This window comes from Vicugna pacos, chromosome 10 (genome assembly GCF_048564905.1).
Source record: "Vicugna pacos chromosome 10, VicPac4, whole genome shotgun sequence".
Classification (NCBI taxonomy): Eukaryota; Metazoa; Chordata; class Mammalia; order Artiodactyla; family Camelidae; genus Vicugna; species Vicugna pacos.
In genome coordinates, this window is record NC_132996.1 from 61,975,501 (window position 1) to 61,997,471 (window position 21,971).

At 39.0% G+C, this 21,971-nt stretch overlaps 2 protein-coding genes across 2 annotated transcripts; both read right to left on the reverse strand.

Annotated features, from left to right (window-relative positions):
- Nucleotides 1–4,071: 4,071 nt before the first annotated feature.
- Nucleotides 4,072–5,013, reverse strand: LOC102538285 (olfactory receptor 4S2). Its single transcript, XM_006214025.3, has one exon. It carries the CDS (start codon nt 5,005–5,007, stop codon nt 4,072–4,074), a length of 936 nt encoding a protein of 311 aa, XP_006214087.1. The 5' UTR covers nt 5,008–5,013.
- Nucleotides 5,014–18,240: 13,227 nt separating this feature from the next.
- On the reverse strand, nt 18,241–19,173 carry LOC102538540 (olfactory receptor 4C16-like). The gene has a single exon (XM_006214026.3). The coding sequence runs from the start codon at nt 19,171–19,173 to the stop codon at nt 18,241–18,243; it is 933 nt and encodes a 310-aa protein (XP_006214088.1).
- Nucleotides 19,174–21,971: the final 2,798 nt, after the last annotated feature.

The following is a 21,971-nucleotide window of genomic DNA, read 5'->3' on the forward strand; positions in this document are numbered from 1 at the left end:
GACTGACATTCTGGAACATTCTGCCCTTCATAACCCTGACAGATGGGCATCGAGCAATTTGTCAGGGCAAATTGTAAAGACAGCATGGTTTAGCAGTTGTGACCTCCTCTAGGAAAGAGATATCCTGACTGCGACATCTCTCACAGAGTGGCCCTAAAAACTTCCATATTTTTGAGGCTTCCACTGCAATAATTTAAAAAAATGCCAAAACCTTTACAAATGTTTTATACTTTAATTTTTTTACATTAACAAATCACTCTTCTTCTAAAATAACGCAATAGAAAGTAATAAGACTGAGATGCCAAATGGTGCAGCTGAGGCCCTGCGACTCCACCCCACCCCCACCAACTTCCAGCCCTTAGGCATCGGCCTGATCCTCTTTGGGAGGTAAACTCCTGACTGCTGTTTAGCACAGCTAACAGCTGGGAAATGGGAAATGACTAGCCTCACCGTAGCTCAGGCTGACCTATCACAGCTCATGTCTCCCCCTTATCAGAATCATAAATTCCACTACCTTCATGTGTCAGCCTGTGTCTCCATCTTACTGGAGTTGTGAATCTACTATCCTCCCGTGTACCACAGTCCCTCACCTCACTTACAGCCAATCAGAAGGCTGCTCCACTACTTCTTTGTGTTCACAACCTCTTCCCCAATAAAAGAACCGGCACGTTCCTCCTGGTGGACACGCAGGCACCTCTTGCCTGTGTGACCCGCTGCTGCCTATAGGAACATAACTATTAAACCTTTCCTTTGCTCTTAAACATCTCCCTTTCTGGTAAATTCTTCTCACCAACCCACATCACTGGCCCCACCAAGTGTCTCCCAACAGCTACTACTCACACTATACTTCCAGAAGTTGTTCTAATTAATACTCAGTCCTTTATTGGTGGTAATTAGAAGTTTCATACAGGATAATGAACACTTTTTCAATCCCATAAATGTAATTCTATGACCATATACATCATCTCTTTATAAAAGTCTTCATGAGTAAGCAAACTGACGGTCTTTGTAAATGTGCAATTTGGAAAATCTCCCAGTCTGTGAAAGGCCATGAGTTTGAGAAGGCACACAGCTAAAGAGATGGGTGTTTTGGGGGTGCCTTTTGTTAGTCCTCACTGTTCCTCATGCTAATAGTATATTTTGATGCTTTCTTCCATCATGCATACTATGCAAATCTGTCTCAGGACCTCATACTAGGGAGAAATAAGGTAGATTAGACTAAGACACAGATATAACCAACTGGAAAGCATAAGCTAAAATCATTTTTGGTACATTGAGGTGTTTCTTTAATTTATACAAGAATCCTCAAGCCTTATGGATTGGAAGAGACTTCTGATGTCATCTAGGGTCACCTGAGACCTGGAGGCTGGATTCACCAAACTGTCAAGAAGGTGCATCAGGACCCCCACTTCTACAGCTTGATCATGCTATCCACGGATCAAATCTTGGTGATCTTGTCATTGACAAGAGTCACCCCTACTGAAACTGGGGAGAGTCTGAGTTGCCATGATTCTTGGCCACCTCTTTGCAATGAAACAAGAGCAGACTCTCTGAGCTCTTCTGATTAGAATTGACTCTGAGGAAGTTTTCTGAACAGGAATAAGTTTATAAAGTCATTGGTAGAAACTTGAATACTATTTTATATGGTCTGTTTCTTGGTCTTTGAGAGTATTGAATCTGTCACCTTTTACCTTCCTAGGGATGTCAGACCATCAATATTACTATTATTCCTTGATAGTTAAGGCTTTAATGGAGAGACATAAAAGAAAGAGTATTGTGGACAAAACTTATCAAATGAGTAACATTTATTTATTCCACAGTTTTTTACGTTTAGTTCAAGTTATAGCAGAACAGATGGGAATATACATCTGAAGTTAGGGCTCTTTGGGTGTCATTGTTCATAGACCCCTTGTGCTCGAAGAACATCAAGGATCACCTAGTCCCAGTGTTTCCAAATCTAAGATCTTAGATGCACCACTGCCTGTTTAAAAATTTCCAGAGGAGCTTGCTAAAGATACTGATTTTTTTTTTTATATCCTTTAACACTGGCCAACTGGATCAGAAACTCTTCGAATAGATGATGTTATTGGTTCAAAAACCTGTCATGATGATTTCAATGATCAGATAAGTTTGAGAAGCTAATAACCTCTTTAAATTGTGCAAAGGGAAGTTCACAGAGATCCCATGAGTACATGTCCGACGTGGGGACAATACACACGGATCCCTGTGGTCCAGGGCAAGGGTTTCTTAAATATAACTCCTAGTCCAGATGTCTTGTTGCCTTTTGATCTTTCTTACCTTTTATTCCGTGAATGTTCCAACATCAGAGATTACTTTTTAAAGCACTAACTATGCATTGTCCTTGACATAATATGTTTGTGTGTGCACACACACACACCACAACTGTAAACACATACCCAGGTATGGGCAATAACTTGAATAATCATACTTGTGAAAACAATGAATGAAACAATAGCAGAGAGATAGTCAGTGATGTGTTTATTGCTGTGGAAAAATTAAGCTCAGGTTGGGTGAAGTGAAGGAGGATTGTGTCATCAGGGCAAGTTTCAGTTTGTTACTGACTTCAAACCCATGTTACTTGGTGCACAGCAAGCCAATAGATTGAGAGATGAGTTGTTGGATCATGGAATAATGGCTTTATTTGGAAATGCAGCAGACTAAGAAGATAGTGGACTAATATCCCAAAGAACCACCTTATCCAATTTGGAATTCAGGCTTCTTTTGTATTAAAGGAGGGGTAGGTGTGGCTTGTTGTTGCAGACTTCTTGATGCTGGAATCCTTTGTTCTTCCAGCTGTCCAGGTAGGTCCAGTCACAATCTTCCTATGAACCTCCAATAAGACAAATGCTATTGTCTGCTTGCAACTTATTTCTATATGAATGCAAAAATATCATACTTTTAAAGATCAGAGCCTTGAGAATGGGCTATCCTCTATATTTCAGGATCTAGGCAACAGTTTTTTACAAAAGGTGTGGAGCCAGCATGACGAAGCACAGGCAACAGAGCACAAAAGTTAGAGCTAAAGGAATAGATTCAATATGAAATCAGGTTTGTTCTTCTCTGTTATAAGTTTACTTAAGAAAAACGTGTTTATTTGTCCAGAGTAAATGTCTGTGGATCCACAGCTGGAAATCAGGTTATGTTAGCCAAGCAGTGATAAATGGCTATTTTCAGTAAAGCTGTTTGGTTCAAACATTGGAGGAAATACGGAGGAAATTTCAGCAAATTGCATTGACCCTGTTGATTGAGACACAATCGTGTATTCATCACAGATGTCTTTGTTTTTTGTTGAGTTTCTCCAGCTTTTCTTGTTAGTTGCTTTACATAAATAAAGAGTGCTAGCTACAGACGGCAACTAAAGGTGAGAGTCAGTCAGCAGAAGCATATTAATGGGATGCTACAGTTAAAATGGGGATCTTAGAGGCATTTGTTTTTCCAATTTACTTATTGTTTTGGTAAAGAAAATGAGTCCTAGAAAAAGCAAGAACTTTTCCCCAAGCCCAGAGGATGAGAATAGACCTTTTGTTTTCTAAGCCTGTGTTTCATCTCTTTGAGATTCTGCGCATACCTCCCCCGTCTCCCCATTCCATCCAGATGAGGCTGCTTTCACTGTGTTTTGGAGAACTTACATCAGGATGCCTTAGCTCAGATCTTTGCCACTGTTTCTGTATCCTTTCATTCATACAAACTACTTGTATTGATTAGTCGCAGTTCTAAACACCATAAAACAGCCTTAGGTACTTCACAGTAGACTCTCATTCTTTAAAGAAAATGACAAAAGGGAAAAAGTGCAAGGACAAAATTGTGGTGCTGAGTACGATCCTGCTGAAATCTGAGTTTAATAAGATTTCTTTGTCCTAGATATTTCAGAAAATCATCTGATTATGAAGTATTAGAACAACTATAATAATAATGATATATCATAACTTACTTCTATAGAATGTTTTATTCTCTCATTTGTTCCTCAAACCCCCCCCCCCGAGGTTGTTATTGTCTTCACTGTGTAGATGGGAAAATTTAAGATCATCCACCTTGAATTTCTACTTCTAACTATTTACCATTAGCCTCCCATAAAACCCTCCTGCCCCACAGTTTTTTCATTGCATTTTTTACTTCTGCATTTCTCAGCGTATAAATCAGGGGATTTAACATGGGGGTGATAATGGTGTAAAACACAGCCACCATCTTATCCTCTGAAAAGGTAGTATCAGGGCGCATATACATGAAAGTACAGGGACCAAAAAAGATGATGACCACGGCGATGTGGGAGCCACAGGTGGAGAGAGCTTTGCGCCTGCCTTCAGCTGACTGCTTTCTCAGGGACACCAGGATGACAGTATAGGAGATTAACAAGGTAACAAAGCTCCCCAGAGCGATGGTACCACTATTGGCTGTCACAACAACACCAACCACATATGTGTCTGTGCAGGCAAGTTTCAGCACAGGGTGAACATCACAAAAATAGTGATCAATCTCGTTGGGTCCACAAAAGGGCAGTTGAACTACCAGAGCCACTTGGATAATGGAGTGTGCGAACCCACCTACCCAGGTCCCCAACAACATTTTATTGCATCTGTCCCGGTCCATGATGGTCATATAGTGTAAGGGTTTACAGATAGCCACGTAACGATCATAGGCCATCACAGTAAGGATGAAGATCTCAGTGCAACCAAAGAAGTGTACCCCAAAGAGCTGCAACATGCACCCCACGTAGGAGATTGTTTTGCTCTTGGCTAATAGGTCAACGATCATCTTAGGAGCCGTGACCGAAGAATAACAAATGTCCACAAAAGACAAGTAGTTGAGAAAGAAATACATAGGAGACTTGAAAAGATGGCCCACATAAACTGTCAATATGATGAGGAGGTTTCCCAGAAGAATGACTGTGTAGAAGAAAGAAAACACCACGAAACAAACTTCTTCAACCTCTAGGTTCTGAGAAAGACCCCAGAAAACAAATTCAGTTACATTGTTTGTTTTTTCCATGGAATTAGTCTGGCAGGCAAAGTTCCCAAAAGGCACTTAAATTACCTGGGGAGAAAAAAAAAAACATAAGAAGGACCAACAATATTTATTTCTAACTCAAAACAAATGAATAATTGGAAGAGTTAAAAATAGAGAAATGGGGACTTACTACTAATTGGCATGTATACCTAAAGAAATTGAAGTGCACATATACTGATCATCTTATTTCAATATGATAGTCCATTCATTTACTTCAGATGAGGAAGCAAAGTCCAGAGAAACAAAACAAATCCTCTAAGTCACACATGTAACCAAGGGTCTCACCTCCCTCATCTTCCATGAAGGTTCTTTCATCTGTTTCTAACAAATTGCTTTCTTCTAATGTGTCTAAGGCAAGTAACCTAAATTTGAAACACCTTTTGAATCTGGGTATATGGTAACATTTATATTTTGAAAATGTTCATCTTATTTTTGACCCAGAAATGAAAACATGTGCTCATATTTTCCCTTCTGAATACTGCCACGAGCATTCAGGTAATTAAGACTGGGTGACCTGGCAGGTCTTCCTTCTTATTAAACTCTGATATTTGTGTACATGAATTTTTGGCCCCCTATTTAATGTCAATCTCTCATATTCAAGAGTGGTGTGTTGTAATTTGACACAACATTGTAAAATGACTATTAATAAAAACATGTTAAAAAAAAAGAGTGGTGTGTAGTAGTAAAAAGAGAACCAAGATGATACAAATCTGATTCTGAGATATTGGTGCTGTAACTCTAAGATAAATCATTTAGTTTCGTGGGGCTTCTGTTATCCCATTTGCAAAATGAGAAAGTTTTAATTTCACTCTCATCTGTAATATTGACAGTCATTTCTATTATGAAATTAAATCAACTCTTTCAGCTTGGAATAGCCATGAAACCCTGAAAAGGAGGCAGAGGCACAAGAAGATAAAGGGATAGAAGAAACTGCTGGAGACACATCAAAACCTGTTTGATTTGAAAGGAAGGGAAGGGAGATCTCACCTTCAAACTCAGTGTTTGAGGATTCCCCAGGAATTGCTTTGTCTTGGTGTTTTAAATATTTGTCTGTTAGCTAATAAAAATGAATAAATAAAAAGACAAAGGAAAAAATGACTCTGCCCTTAATCTCACCACCCCTTCATACTCAATTTTAATGGGTGACTCTTTAGCAGAGGAATTTCAGACACTCTAGTGAGGTCACTGAAATGAATGTGTGGGGAGGGGACTGGGAATAGTTTTGATTAAAGGGGCTCACACGTCATTCTTCAAATCAAGCCAAAGATGTGAATGATTCCTTTAGTTCTAGAGTTGCATAGGATGACACGGTGTCTTCAGTATTCATCGGGAATTTTGCCCACGTGAGGACACATCCCCCAGCGATCTCTCACATTCAGCGCTTACAGTTCCTAATGAGCTCTGTGCTCTCAGCCACCCTTTGCAGCAATGTGGTGCCTGGCATTTCCAGCTTTTGGGAAACTAGATCTGCATATTAGACTTGTTGGAGTGATCATTACAGGTGTGCCTTCTCTTATACAGTGCGAAATAATGATAATGCTGCTGGTGGATGTAACCGGTGTTCCAGGTTCTTGTCCTAAGAAAGAATTCTGAGACAAGATGTAGTAAAAAAAGCACAGTGAGAATTTGTTAAGGGAAGAGAGAATTTTTCAAGGGGAGAGCGGGCAGGCTCAGGTGAGTAGCTGCCCTGAGTTTCTTTGGCAAGCTGGTTACACAGAATGTAAAAATGAATGGGCAGAATATGCCCCCTTCATTAGGGAGGAAAGGGCCTGAGGTCACATTCCCTGATTTTCATCCCAACTCCACTTTACTGAAGGAAGGAGGGAGTTTTGTCCTTATTTAGTCTGGAGTGGAAGTGTCATGGCATCGGTGCCTGATGATACTTCTAATCTGCAAGGCCAATTTTATTGAAATGACGGCATAATGAGCAAAAGGTCACATTCGGACACTGAAGATTCCTGCCTTTTCCTATCTCTCTTCATTGGCCTCCGGGCCACTTATCACCCTCAAAGGTGTGATCACTTATCAGCCCAGAGGTTCCTGCTTTTCCTTCTCTGCCCAGGGACACCTGGTGCTTCCATGATGTGTGGTTTCCTGCATTTGGCTTGTGGCCCTTCTTTCTGCCCAATTTCTGCCTTTTGGTCTGTGTTTCCCTTTCTCTGCTGGTATCTAGCTATCTGCCTGTTCTAACAATAATAATAATAATGGTGCTAATAGCAGTGGCAATAATAATAATAATTCAAATTCACACTCAAATACATCTCCTTGCTTTTACATGCTCATCCTCCTTTGCCTTTGGATCAAAACCAAAAAACAAAACACAAAACTAATCTCCACTGAGAGAGCCCTTCAATTTAAGAGCGCTCAACACATAGCAGTTTTTGACAACTGTGAATTATGTTACCAGTTTCTCATCCAGGAGAAACTGAGCATTTAAACATAAGCCTGGCAATTGCACCTCCAATGTCCATACCATAAGATTGAAGAGGAACTCTTCTTTCGTCCTGAATTAAGATCTATCTCAAAGAATTCCTTCCTCCATTTCCTGAGCATTTCAAACATGGTAACATTTCACTTTCTTTTAAAATTATTGGCATTTTCTTACAGATAATCCTAAGTGTCCTATCTCATCGTCTTGTATGAATGCACTTCATCAACTTAAACATTTTTTTCTCTCATTTCTTAGTATCTTGCAATTATATAACAAGCATTCAAAATATATAAATTTGATTAAATTACCCTTTTCCACAAAACTTTAATACTAGTTTTAGAAGAAAAAAAAACTCACCAGTATTGTCCACCACACTAGTTTTGCTTTCTTTTCCTACCTCTCCTGAGATAATCTGGGTGCAACTGTCCAAAATAAAGTTAAGGGTGATGCCTTAAGAATTTCTTTGTAAATAATTAATTTCAGAGAGTCATTACCCCTAAAAACTCAAAAGTTAGTAGAAGTCGTATCTTGTTCCTGGTCTGTCTCTCACCAAGTGAATTCTGCCATTTCACAGTGCCGTTGGCAACAAATACTGTTTTCTCTTCTTATGAGGTCATTTTAAAGAGAATGCTACAAAATGTTAAGGACCCTGGGGAAAGCCTTTCCCCCAAAGTCTCCCTCCATAATCAGGGCCACTTCAGAGAATTAAAAATGAGCTTTAATTTCTAGATGTCTTTTCAACTTGTTAAAAAAAAAAACATAAAAAACTTTAACTTGCTATATTTAAAAACCAATTAATCTTTGCATTTAGAACCACAGCACTAATCCAAAGCATTGCAGCAAAGAGAGATATGTAATTGTCTTATGATTGTTTTTCTTGTTTATTGGAATAATGTGCATATATATTTACATGTATTTAATATAATTTACTTGATATTTAATATAACATAAATTAAAAATATTTTTGAAGGTATTTTTTGATTTTGAATTGTCCTACTCTTTTGAAATTCCTTTCGATTGGGAAGTAGTGGATTCAACAGTACTGTCGGGGTTCACTGTTTTTATTTTTAACGAATCTCTGCAGATTTCTGGAGAAACTGATGGGAAAAAGTTCACTTTCAGCCTATACCTGGAATGGATCACAGTGCAGAATTTCATTCTTTCACTTTTTGATTGCAAACCATTAAGGTCGACTCTTGACCATTAATATTTTTCTCTTACTCCTTTCCTATTTCTACCCTTTCCTTTCCCCTCATTCTTGCTTTACTTTCTTTCTCCTTCCTACTTTCATCCCACCTCCTTCTTCCTTTTTAGTACAATGTCCAAAAAGCAAAATAATCTTACTGTTTCATACTTTCCAAGGGCACTTATGAGCTGCCCACTGCAGTTGATTTCTTGATCTCACTGGACCTTTTAATAGAGGCCATATGTTTATTTTCCAAACAATTTGTAAATAGCTAGGAAAGGGAACAATATATTCATTGACTCCCCTTTCCCACTGGCCAAAGTTAACCTCACAGTGGGGCAATTTCTCTGCAATCTCTGGCCATGTCACTGGACATTTCCTGCAGTTGTAGGAAAGGACAGAGTCCAAACAGCACCAGGGGCATTCAGAGCAGGAAGGAGTTTGATGGGAAAACACTGAGCATATTTAAGCTCCGATCATGTGACGCAGTAGCTACCACCTCAGCAGCAACAAGGAATCTCTGGGGAGGACTCCAGAAGTGTCCACATGAGTGTGAGCCCAGGTCCTGTCAGGTCATGCCCAAGAGAGACCTGAAGATGGAGGATAGTTTCCATAGGTCTTTTCATCTGTGGTCTCTCAATGTCCTGGTGAAGTGAAGGCCACTGCTAGGGCATCTCTGGCTACAAGCAAGGCAAGTCCAGGAAAATGGGTGATGCACAAATGAAGTCCAGTAGCATTCATCCTTGTACCATGTATATCTATTTATATTTTCTAATGATACAGGATCTTGTGGGAGAGTAAAATACATCACCTTTTTCTATGAAAGGAGAGAGATCAGAAGTACAAGACAAACTTCTTCAAGAAAGTGGTCAAACAGAAACAGACTCACAGACATAGAATACAAACTCATAGTTGCCAGGGGGGAGGTGGGAAGAGAAAGACTGGGAGTTCAAGATCAGTAGATACTGACAGGTATATGTAGAATAGATGAACAAGTTTATACTGTATAACACAGGGAAATATATACAAGATCTTGCGATAGCTCACAGGGAAAAAGAATCTGAAAATGAATATATGTATATCCATGTATGACTGAAAAATTATGCTGTGCACCAGAAATTGACACAGCATTGTAAACCGATTATAACTCAATTAAAAAAAAAGAAAACAAAAAAAGTAAGGTGTTCATTTCTAGTTTGTTCAGGGGACCTACTTGGGCTGAGAAAATCAAGTCGTGTCCCCCACTGCGGCAGCTGTTGTCAGAGCTGGAACTGATAGTCATCATCGTACCCCTCCAACCACTCCAGCTTGATCTCTCTCACACTCAGCTATTAGCTCTCTGTTTCTTAACTTTGCAAGTGACAATTTCCTTCATCCAAAAGTACTCAACTCTCTCTTGCTTGGTCCATGCCAGCGGATCCTGCTGAAAACTGTATCCTGTTCCCATACATCAATCCTCCATGATTTAGAGTAGCACCCCCACATACAGGCTCTGTTATCTTCAAATTTAAATGCCCATGAAATTCTGTGTCTCTTTCCTAGGGGTAAGAGATTGGATAGAATACATTTATTTAAATTTAAATTAAATTTAATTAAATTTTTATTTATTGAAGAACAGTCAATTACAATGGAACACATTTCTTTTTTATGGGGGAAGACTCTGTATCTCTCAGGCCACAGGTCTCCTCAGAACTCTATGTATGTCCCGTGAAACTTTAGTGTTTATCTTCCACTTTCTGCCTTGCGTATGTAAGGTATCTATTGCTATGTGTTGGCAAACATCACTAAGCCTAAACATGAGTGGCTTAAAACCACAGAATTTAATCCAAAAATTAGTAGTTTCAAATTACAAAACCAAAACTTAAAGGCTTAAAGTAAAAACTCTTTATTCGATTATGATTCTGTAGTTTGGGTTGGATTCAGCTGGGTGGTTCTGTTGGTTTTACCTGGCCATGCTCTGATAGTTTGGATGGAGCAGATGCCTCCAAGACAGCCTCATTCACATACCTGCCAATTGGCTTAGGTACCTGAGTTCTCTCTCGTTCTCCGGCAGCATGTATTGAGCTCCAGCAGCCCAGGGTTGTTTTCAGGCAGTAGTTGTTTTACAAAAGCTAAGTCTTCCAGGCCTCTCAAGGCAAGCTTCAGGATTTGCACATCACTTTTACCACATTCTACTCACGTGGTTAAAAGGTTATATGTGATATTGCTACCGAAACTTTAAATCAGGCTCCGAGTATCCTCCTGCCCTTGCTGTTCAAGGCAATAGACTGAGACCGAGTTCAGTTAAGAAGCAAAGGAAAGCTTTAGTCTTTGCTCAAAGAACAGAGGAGTGAGCCTGTATTCTAGGGCATAAGCGCCGCAGGACAGACAGGCTGAGGGCGGGGTTCTCGTCGGCGGGGCGGGGAGGGGGCGGAGCCCTCACAGGGCCTCTGCAGCTGCGCAGTTCGGGGCTCCAGACCGCAGTGCCCGGCGCAGCGCCTCTGCACACGGCCCGCAGCCGCCATCTTGAATTGCTGCGTCATGCTCGGCGTTCCCGCGCGCTGCCCGCCGGGCTGGGGAGCCGGGGCAGCACTTTCACACCAGGAGCCCTGCTCTGAGGTGCCGGGTGGAGGCCTCTGCATGCAGCACCACAGGAGCAAGTGAAACCAGACCGGCACAAAGGAGAAGAAAAAGGTTAGGCTTTATTTTATTACCCAGATTCTATTTTTGCTTCCCGGGAATCGTTAATGGGCCGCTAATGGGCTTTGCCAGTGACAAATCCCTCCCTTGTCCTGCTCCTCATTCTTGAGGGGTGTTAGGGTCGGGGTGGGGCACAGGTTCATCTCCTGTGACCGCTTCCTGGTGGTTTGGGGCATCATCATGACCGCAGGCGGTGGAGTGGAACTTCCCACAGCTGTCTCTGAATGCAGTTGGTTGTCACCAGACCTGAGCCTAATTGCTCATTTGTAACTGGGTGACCCGTGTTTGTCTGACCTTCAGGAGGCAAAGGACACCAGGCGCTTTCAGATACGCAGGGAAATGAAAGCGTCTAGGCCTTTTGCCTGTTGGCGAGTGTGCCTGCGTTGCGGCTCGCTGCTGGGGCCTGACTCTCCCTGGTCACACTTCTGCTGTTTTTTAGAAGAGAAGCTTCCTGTCAGAGAGAGGGTCACACGCACAGTCACGGGGGTCCACTGCCCCAGGTTGTCTCTCTGGAGGTTGGTGCTCAGGGGCCGTCCTCACTGCAGTGTGACGTCCTCATGGAGTGACCCCTTGCAGCTTCGGGCAGAATGGGTGGCTAGGATGCCCTAGTGGAGTTTGTTCCACTTAAGAGCGAGCTGATTTTGCAGGCTTGTTTTCCAGCTGTTCAGGTGCCCCCAGTCTCCCGGCTGGAGGGGGTGCAGGGCCAGGTTATTTGCGCAGCACTGGGTCATCATATTCTGTGAGGGCTTTTCTGGTTTCTCCTGCCTGGAGAGCAAACGAGTTGTTCTCATTTCAAGGGGGTTAAGGTGTCTCTTCTTTCCAGGTTTCCCCTAAAATTGTGGGGGAATTTTTGCACCCTTGGAGTAGAACTGGCCAGCACTGTTATTTTTGTGCATGTTTGGGTCCTGACACTCTAAAGCAAACATTTCTTGTGACTCTGAGGCTAGTGGACTACAGAAGGAGGCGTCTTTTAAATCTAATACAGAATACAGGTTCATGTGGACTGTAGAGTGGCCAGCAGGGTTTAGGGATTAGGGACTACTGGATGAATATACTCGGTGGCTTCAGTGACTGTCCTGAGGTCTTGGCCCAGTCGGTATTCCCTGTTGGGTTTCTTTATGGGGACAGTGGTGCTATCACAGGCTGATTGTTGTGGTCTACTGAGGCCCTGGCTGATTAGGTCCTGTATCAGAGGGACAATGCCCCCAAAGGCTTCCCAATGGAGAGGGTACTGTTTTCTATTGGGCCATGTATGTCCAGTTTTAGGGAGGCTGTCACTGGACTGGCTCCCACAGCTCAGTCCACCCATCCCTGGGCCCAAACCTTGAGATTTACTCCAGGGAGGTTTTTCCTCAACCATTAACATTATCACCTTGTGCCCTTCATCTGAGGGGATGCCAGTCTCCAGTTTGTTTTTATTAGGTGGATAGTAGCCCCCAATTTATATAAGACATCTCTTCCTAGTGGGGGTATAGGGCATTCTGGGGCGTGCAGGAAGGAATGGGTGGGTGGGCATGTGTTCATCCAACTTACATTCTAATGGCTCCATGAATGCCTGTTCCTAATAGCCCTGGGCCTTCCCTAATACCCCTATGATTTTACAACTCTTGTGACTGAGTTTGCCGGATCTGGTGCTCAGAACCGGCTAAGTGGCACTGATGTCAATTAAATTTGACAGGCTTTTCCCTTGTGTCCAATGTCAGCCGGGGCCCCTGAGGGGGCAACTGGCGTGCCATTCAGGAGTTCCCTGGCTCTATTGTTCTTTTATCTGTTTGAACTTTCTTTCTTCAAGGTTAGTGGATGAAATCTGCCATTTCTGTCCCTTTTTGGGGGCGACAAGGGCATCCTCTCAGTGTCCCTCTTGTTTACATATGGCACACTGATTGGGTCCTGGTTTTCTTGCCTTACTAGCCCCCAGTGGGGTCTGGAGTTGAGAGTCTCCATGGGTGGTTAGTCCAGATTCCTGTGCCGACCTGTTGACATTGGAGGGCAACAGCTAGTGTGGGCTTGAAGAAGGGCTACAGACCCATTGCTAGAGACTCTGAAACTTAGTATAGTAAAGTTAACGTATCTTGCATTGAAGTTTCCATTGGGGGTCCTTCCTAAGTGAGATTATAGTAGTCCATAGTTACATGCTACAATCCATCTGTTTTTTTTTTTTTTGCATGGATCAGACCAATTAATTAAATAACATTATTATGGGAAATTTGAGTCCTTCATATCCTTTATGATTGCTTTTATCTTTGAAATTCCTTTTAAAATATGATTTGCTTCTGATTTTCTATTTTGTCTGTGATGTAGGGGAACTTATTGGAAAATAGTCGACATGAGGTTTTTCCAGGTGCTAAGTATGCACATATTCCAATGATATATTTGAATAATAGAGAAATAATTATAGGATGTAGTCACTGACACATCAAACCTTCTCTGAGGCAGGCTTGCACCAAAACTTAATTTATAATGTGGCCTTTATAAGCCTTTACTCTAATTGAAAGATTATAATAGTATTTTAGGTCTTCTTGTAACAGTGATGGATCTGGTATTTTATCCAATAATTCTCAAGAAGTCTGAGTATTCCTCTTTTCCCAACACATTGTTCCTCAGGCAAATTGATTCCTTGTCAGTCTCTCCTCTCTCCCAGGAAACTCATATACCTCCATGGAATTTGCTATAATATATAAGCTTATCCAGACTCCAAGGATATGGCTGCCAATGGCTGTTGCCAAAATGCTGAACCCTAAGTTCCCATTCAAAATTCAGAATATCCTTACCAGAATTAAGTTCTTCCCAGCACTCAGATCTAACACTTTCGAGGTCCATTCCTCCGAAGTGTTCTCCCAGCTCACACAAGTTTGTATTTGTGAAGTCCTGCAAATACCTTTGGGGTGTAGGTTATTTCCTTTCACATTCAGAGCTTCCTTTGCATTATGCTGATCTTTGAGTCGATTTATTGGTCTGGAGATAACGAAGGTTGTGTCATCTGATTTCAAAAGGCAAACATCAATCTTTTGAGGATCCTGTTTCAGGTGAATTTCTTGTGTATTCTCCAGTCAGAGGGACGCTATTATTTTGGAGCATGGGTAAGGGAATGACTCTGTCAGCCCAAAGGTTCAGAGAAGTGGAGGGTTCAAGATCTCAGGTTTTTACACCCTGAGGCACCTCAGTCACATGGGACTCGAGCAGCACGTAGGACCTTTGTTCCCTTTGAGGACCACTGTGCTCTGCACTTGGCTGCTGAAGCGGATGTACATGGTGTTGCTCACAGGCCACTATTTTGCAGATTAGAAACAGGTGGCCTTTTCTCATGCTACATGCTATTTATTTCCCAATAATAAAATTTCTGAGTCTTTCTGTATGAATTATATAAATTAAATTATATAACATAATGTTGATTATTTGAAATCTTAATCATGATAATTAGGGATTAAAAGTCACTATTATGTATTGATTTTAATAGAATCAATTTGGGGGACAGAAATTTTTATGGTAGCTTCTGTATGATCTGTTATTTTATAGAAATGATCACTACATTTAGCATTTATCTATTTTTAACAGCTTTATTGGTATATAATTTATATACTATATAATTCACTCATTTAAAGTGTAAAATTTAATGATGTTTTACTATACATCAACATTATTTAATTTTGCAACATTATTGTCACCCCCAAAAGAAAGCCCCTACACATCAGCAGTCACTCATTATTCCTTTGCACCACCATCACCAGCAACCCTAACCAAACAGTCTATATAGATTTTCTTTTCTGGACGTTTCATGTAAAAGAAATCACCTACTTTTTCCACTTAGCATTAATGTTCCTAAAGTTTCATCCCTATTGTGTTAAGAATCAGTATTTCTTTCGTTTTTATTACAAGTAAGATTTCATTGTATGGATATATCATTTATCCATTCATCGGCTGATTGATGTGTGGATTGTTTCCCCATTTTGGCTATTATGAATAACGTTGCTGTGAACATCGATGTGCAGGTATTTTTGTGAATATATACTTTCCCGTCTCTTGGATAAATATCTAAAAGTGGACTTGCAGGGTCATTGATCATTATATTTTTATCCTTTTGAGGAGCTGCCAAACTGTTTTCCAAAGTGATTGCACCATTTTACATTACCCCCAGCAATATATAAGAACTTCACTTTCTTTACATCTTCACCAACACTTATTATTGTCTATATTTTTTTATTCTAGACATCCTAGTGGGTGGATACGAAGTACTATCTCATTATAGCTCAGATTTACATTTCCTAATGAGTAAAGGTGTTGACATCTTTTAATGTAATTTTGGCCATTTGTATTTATTCTGTGGACATATGTTTATTCATATATTTTGCCAAATTTTTGATCAGGTTTTTATTATTAAGTGGTCGGAATTCTTTATGTAGTCTGGAGACAAGTTCCTTATTAGGTATATGATTTGCAGTTATTTTCTCCCAAACTGTGGGTTGACTTTTTACTTTGTTGATAGCATAAATTTCAGCACAAAATTTTTCATTTTGATGAAGTCCAATGTACCTATTAAAAGTTGTTATCATGTACCAATTTAAAGTAACACAGCTATACATCTTTTATTCATGGGAATGAAATTCTTAATGACAGTTGATGTTCTGCTTTCTTCTAAAGAAATGGTCACTAGATTTGATAAACATTTTTATTGGGACTTAGAGATATTAGTTGTATTTTGTATTACTTTTTCTGAGAGAGATTTTATATTTGATATAATACAGAGATTTTAAGCTTATGGTTGGTGAGTGTTGATAAATGTGTATATTCATGTAACCATCAACAAATTCAAGATCTAGAACACTTTCACTAACCCAAAAGTTCTGCCATCCCGCTATTCCATCAGTCCCCCCAGATGCAACCACATCTCTGATGTGTCTCACTCTTTCAGTTTGCCTGTTCTAGAACTGCAGATAAATTGAATCACAGCACTTAGTAATCTGTATAATCTGTTTCTGAGATTCATCATGTTGATGTGTTATCATTAGTCCATTACTTTTCTTTGCTGAAGATTTTCCTATTATATCTAGTCTGACAACGTCTGTCTTTTAAATGTAGTGTATGTTCATTTAATGCAATCGTTAAAATTTTTGGATTTAAATTCATCTTATTGCAGTTTACATTTCTTTGTCCCCTTTGTGACTTATTTTCTTTCTTTCCTGTGTTCTTTTAAGCTGAGTAGATGATTTTTGTTCAGTATTAAATTTTATCTTCTCTATTGACATTTTTTAAAACTTTATATTTTAGAGCAGTTTTAGGTTCACAGCAAAATTTAACAGAAGATATAGAAGTATCCCATGTACCCCTGTCCCAGTCATGCATTGCCTTCTCCATTGTTAATGTCCCACAAGAGTGGTACATTTGTTCAATTGATAAAGCTACCCCGGCACATCATTATCACTGAAAGTCCAGAGTTTACATTAGAGTTCACTCTTGGAGCCATATGTCATACAGATACAGACAAATGTATAATGGCATGCATCCACCATTGCAGTACCACACAGAGTAGTTTCATAGTTCTAGAAGTCCTTTGTTCTCCACCTATTGATTCTTCCTTCCACTTTAACCCTTGGCAAACACTGAACTTTCTGCTGTCTCCATAGTTTTGTCATTTGCAGAATGTTAAATAATTGCAGTCATACAGTATGTAACCTTTTCAGATTGGCTTCTTTGACTTAATAACATGCATCTAAGTTTTCATCATGTCTTTTCATGGCTTGATAGCTCATTTCTTTTTAGCACTGAATAATACTCATCTGGATATACCAGTTTATCTATTCACCCACTAAAGGATATCTTGATTATTTCTAGATTTCAGCAATTAAGATTAAAGCTGTTATAAACGTGAGTGCAGATTTTTGTGTGGACATAAGATTTCAACTTCTTTTGGTAAATACCAAGAAGTGTGACTGCTGAATGGAGTTTATAATTCATAGTCATCATATAAATATCACTGTTCAAAGCATTAGATCCTCCTCTATTTCATTATTTGTTTTAATCTATCAGTATGTTAATATTCACCAACATCAACTGCTTACAGTCTCTACTTCTGGACCATATCAGTATATCACCCTTAATTTGGGCCATCAATTTTATAGTTACAATAAGTCAACATTGAGACAAAATACTAACATTTGTATAATTCAAGAGAAAATATATACCTTCTAAATTCAGAAGGACTCAAATTAGAAACATACCTTTTTGCAAAGGAGTATCATTATAAGTATAAACCCAGTAGTCAAAGCCTTCCTATGGTCAAAGAAGTTCTTCAAAGGTGGACTTTTATCTCCATATTCTGTAGCTGTTAGAAGGATCTCAGTAAACACATGGTAGGAATTCAAAGTATAACACCAAGAAATTGAAGGGAAATTATCTAGATTTTATACTATTCTTTACAACATTACAATTCTATATTATTTGAATCTAGTTCTTTCTGCTTAGTCAGGAAGAACCACCAAGTTGAAGGTCTATGATAAGGCAGATGTGACTAAAATATTTAATAAAACCAGTTAAAAGAGGGACAACCTGCCAGGCTGTGGATATGAGCATTTAAAAGTTTAACTTTACACAGAGGAGACCAGAAGTTAGCATGAAGGAGGACATGGAAAACATTAGATCAAAAGCACTGTAATATCAGGCAGGCAACAGAAGCAGAAACAAAGCAGTGAAAACCATCTGTGGCAATGAACCTTGTATACATGTTTACATCTGGTGCTGTCTCATCTTGTACATAACACTGACTGAACACTAATCAGTGTGTGTGTTTACCGTGCTTATTTTCCTGAATTAAACGAATGCTAATGCCCTGTGACAGGATTATATGAATGCCACAATAAGAGATAATATTCTCTAGGGACTTCTAGGTCAATCTAAACTATGAAGAAAACTATGAAATTTCCACTTATCTTTTGTCATCTGAGATCAGCTTCTTTCTCCATAACATCCTCATGGCATTTTTCACTTCTGCATTCCTCAGCGTATAAATCAGAGGGTTAAGAAAAGGTGCCCCAATTGTATAAAACACAGCTATCATCTTATCCATGGGGAAGGTGGTTGCAGGCCGTGTGTATATAAATATACAAGGACCAAAGAACAGGATGACCACGATGATGTGGGAGATGCAGGTGGAGAGGGCTTTTCTCCTCCCTTCAGCACTGTGGTTTCTCAGATGATGCAGGATGACAACATAGGAGACCATCAGCACAACAAAGCTCACTGTGCATATGGCCCCACTGTTGGACACCAGGAGTAGGTTGGTCACATAGGTATCTGCACAGGCAAGTTTTAACAAAGGCTGCAGGTCACAAAAATAATGATCAATCACATTGGGACCACAGAAAGGTAAACTCAAGGTCAGAAAAATCTGAGTTGAAGAATGCACACAGGCCCCCACCCAGGCCAGGGCCATCAGCCCACCACAGACTCGATGGCTCATGATGGTCATGTAGTGCAGGGGCTTACAGATGGCCACATAGCGGTCAACAGCCATGAGGATAAGGATGAAGATCTCCAGGCAGCCAAAGAAATGGGAAGAAAAGACTTGAATCATGCATTCACTGAAAGAGATAGTGGTCTTCTTCAAGAGGGCGTCTGCAATCACTCTAGGAGCTATGGAAGTAGAGAGGAAGGTATCAGATAAAGATAAGTGGAAAAGGAAGAAGTACATTGGACTCCCAAGTGCCCGGCTGGTCTTGATGGTAGTAATAATCAGAAAGTTACCCAGCAATGTCCCCAGATATAAAAGCAAGAAAGTGACAAATACTATTTTCTTCTTAATGGGATCCTGGGTCAACCCAACCAGAATGAACTCAGTCACATTATTGTTCAGCTTCATGATATCATGAATGAGGAGACGGGATGAGTGTAAAATGGATTATCTGAAAAAATAAAGAAATTAATATATGGTGTGTTATTTGATATTGTGGAATATTTTAAGTAAAAATAAGTACTGCTTATCAGGGATATTCCAGCTGGAGTTTCCTAATGTATATTATATGTTGGTTTCTTAGTAATAACATTTTGTTCTTCAATTTGCAATGATGACTTCATAGGATCATTATGAGTCTCATATAAGCTTGTGAATGTTAAACTTTCCTATAAAATTCTTCAAATATAATACCTTGTTAGAGTTGATGTGATTCTGACTAAATTTATGAATATATAGTTAATATATAGGCTCCGTTTTGTTAGTTCCTTTGTAATTTTTGGCCATATTTAATATGGTTTTGATTCACATGTTTGGCATTGTCTATTACTCATAATTAAGGATATATTTGACTGCCCTTGGTGGTTTATGATATAAATATAAAGTCATACAGCACACTTAACATCTTAAAGAATGTCATATTTGCCCATACATTTCTATTTCTCATATTTGTTATAGATATTTATAAAAAGTATTTTTTATAAATACATATAAATTCATATATATATATATTTTCATATGTTCAGCACAAACTTTCTCCAAGATACTCCAGTTTGAAAAAAATGTTGTCTTTAAATAATCTATTGTAAACTTCAGGCATGTTTATATTTAGTCCTTGACATATGTGATGAACAGAATGAATGTTCTAAGTTATTTAATGTCTCAAAAGTGCCGATTACTATTTTTTCATTCTCCAATCTGAAAAGCACATTTAGAGTACTCAGATTTCTTTAAGTTACATTTCTAAATGAAAGGAAGTTTCCTTATTTATTAATAAATAGTTCATGTTTTCTAAATTAAAGGTTTTACTTAAGCATGTTAGATCTGGGGTGGTTTTTTGGGGGGGGGGGAAGGATGTCACTCAGCAGTTGCTATAGAACCTGATCGTGGTTATATTCCCAGGAGACTTTGTAATATTCAAGTATTTGAAAACCCCACATACACAGAACAGAGCAGAAAGCCAGAAAAGGGAGGGCAATGTAGGTTTCAAAAAGAGTCATAGAAGATAGTAACTGACTTCTTCATTTAATTTGTTTTTGTCCTGGCAAATAATTATTCAACTTGAAATAATGATGATTTCTTTCAATGAAGGTTTTTTTTTTCCTCTCACATTTGGAAAGAAATATTATCGTGGGGTTATTTCAACAAGCAAACTTTTTCTTTAGTTCTTTCTTGTGAGAATGATGCTGGCAGTGGTGCTATATACAAGTAAAAATATAAACTGAAATGTAATGCATTTAAATGTAAGCTGAAAGACTTACTTATTCCATTGTATTTCTCCTAAATGCCATCTAGTCTTCAATACATTGTCTTGAAAGTTGTGAGCAGCCAGAGCACAGATTATGATTGACCACATGGGCACAAGGTTTCCCTTAAATATGTTTTCTTCTCTTGTGGTGAATTGTCTTCTCTTTAACAGAGATGAAATATCCTTCATTTCTGCAAACAAACAAAAGCTCTTGGGCAAACATCTAATGAAGTTTTCAGTTTGGGTTTCCGAGTGTTAAAAAAAATCTCTAGATTTGTGTATAATCTTAATCTATAAGGAAACTGAGCATTATTAATCATTACAATGAGCTCCTTTCATTTATTAATTTAAAAGAGTGATATAAAGTATTGACAATTGAAAATATGCTAGGCATTGCAAGCAGTTTGATGTAAAAGTCTGTGTCACTTCAGTATTTCATGATGTTGGCCACTGCATTGAGTATACAGTTTTGGTCTGTATGCTATCAAGTCTATTTTCCTATCATTTTCTAGGACAAACTTACTTTTTTTTTTTTTACTTTTGGACTTTCATATTTAAGATAAATTAAGAATTATAAATACATATGATCATATTGGCTCATTAATAATTGTGTGTCCTTATCAAATATTTAATTAGTAGGTTCAGAAATACATTAAATGTCTCCACCCAAATCTGCAGCCATAAAGCCCATTTTTATGTATTGACGTTCCAAACAATTCAGACTACTTTAGTCATGTATTTAGTAATTTATTTGAAAAACATTTTTTGTGCCCTCAAGCACATTGTATCTTGAAAGAGGGGTTATTAAACTATTTTGTAATGTGCAGTACTTCACAATCTAGAAAAGGAAGACTGTAGTTCTCAAGTGAACCATACCGAAGTCTTTGTGTAACCAGGGTGTGTTCATGATGCCATGTGAGCAGATAAAGATTAGCAGGTGTATTAGGTGGGGTCTCCATGGTGGAGATAATGTAGTAGCCAGGAATTAAAAAAATAAATAGGTGCAGAGTATCCAAACTTACCTTGCCCTCTTCTTTCTTCCTGAAATGCCTTTCCATATCTAGTTGATTCAACCTTCCGGGAAATGGAGAACCACACTTCTGAGAAATGTCCTCTGGACGGCTTTCAGTGATTGCCTATGAGAAATTAAATTCACATCTCTGCTTTCTAAAGTCTTTCTCTGTAACTTTTCTTATAGTTGTCTGTATTGTTGCTTGTAACAAGAATGTGTATGCTTATTTTAGCTACTTTTTTGGAATAAGTATGTCAGAAAACTATGTGCTATTCAGATGTTATTCTCCACAGTTCCAACCCAATGCCTTGTACAGTGCAGATGCTCAGTAAAATCTTTTAAATTGAATATTTTCTATAACCCCATAAAAGGTAATATTTACCTCATTGTTTTAGCATTATGCTGACTATAATCCACATTAGTATCATTAATTTACTGGGATCGCCT

Bases quoted from the DNA above. Each gene is read 5' to 3' on its own strand.
- LOC102538540 (XM_006214026.3), bottom strand. From the start codon at position 19,173: ATGAAGCTGAACAATAATGTGACTGAGTTCATTCTGGTTGGGTTGACC.
- LOC102538285 (XM_006214025.3), bottom strand. From the start codon at position 5,007: ATGGAAAAAACAAACAATGTAACTGAATTTGTTTTCTGGGGTCTTTCT.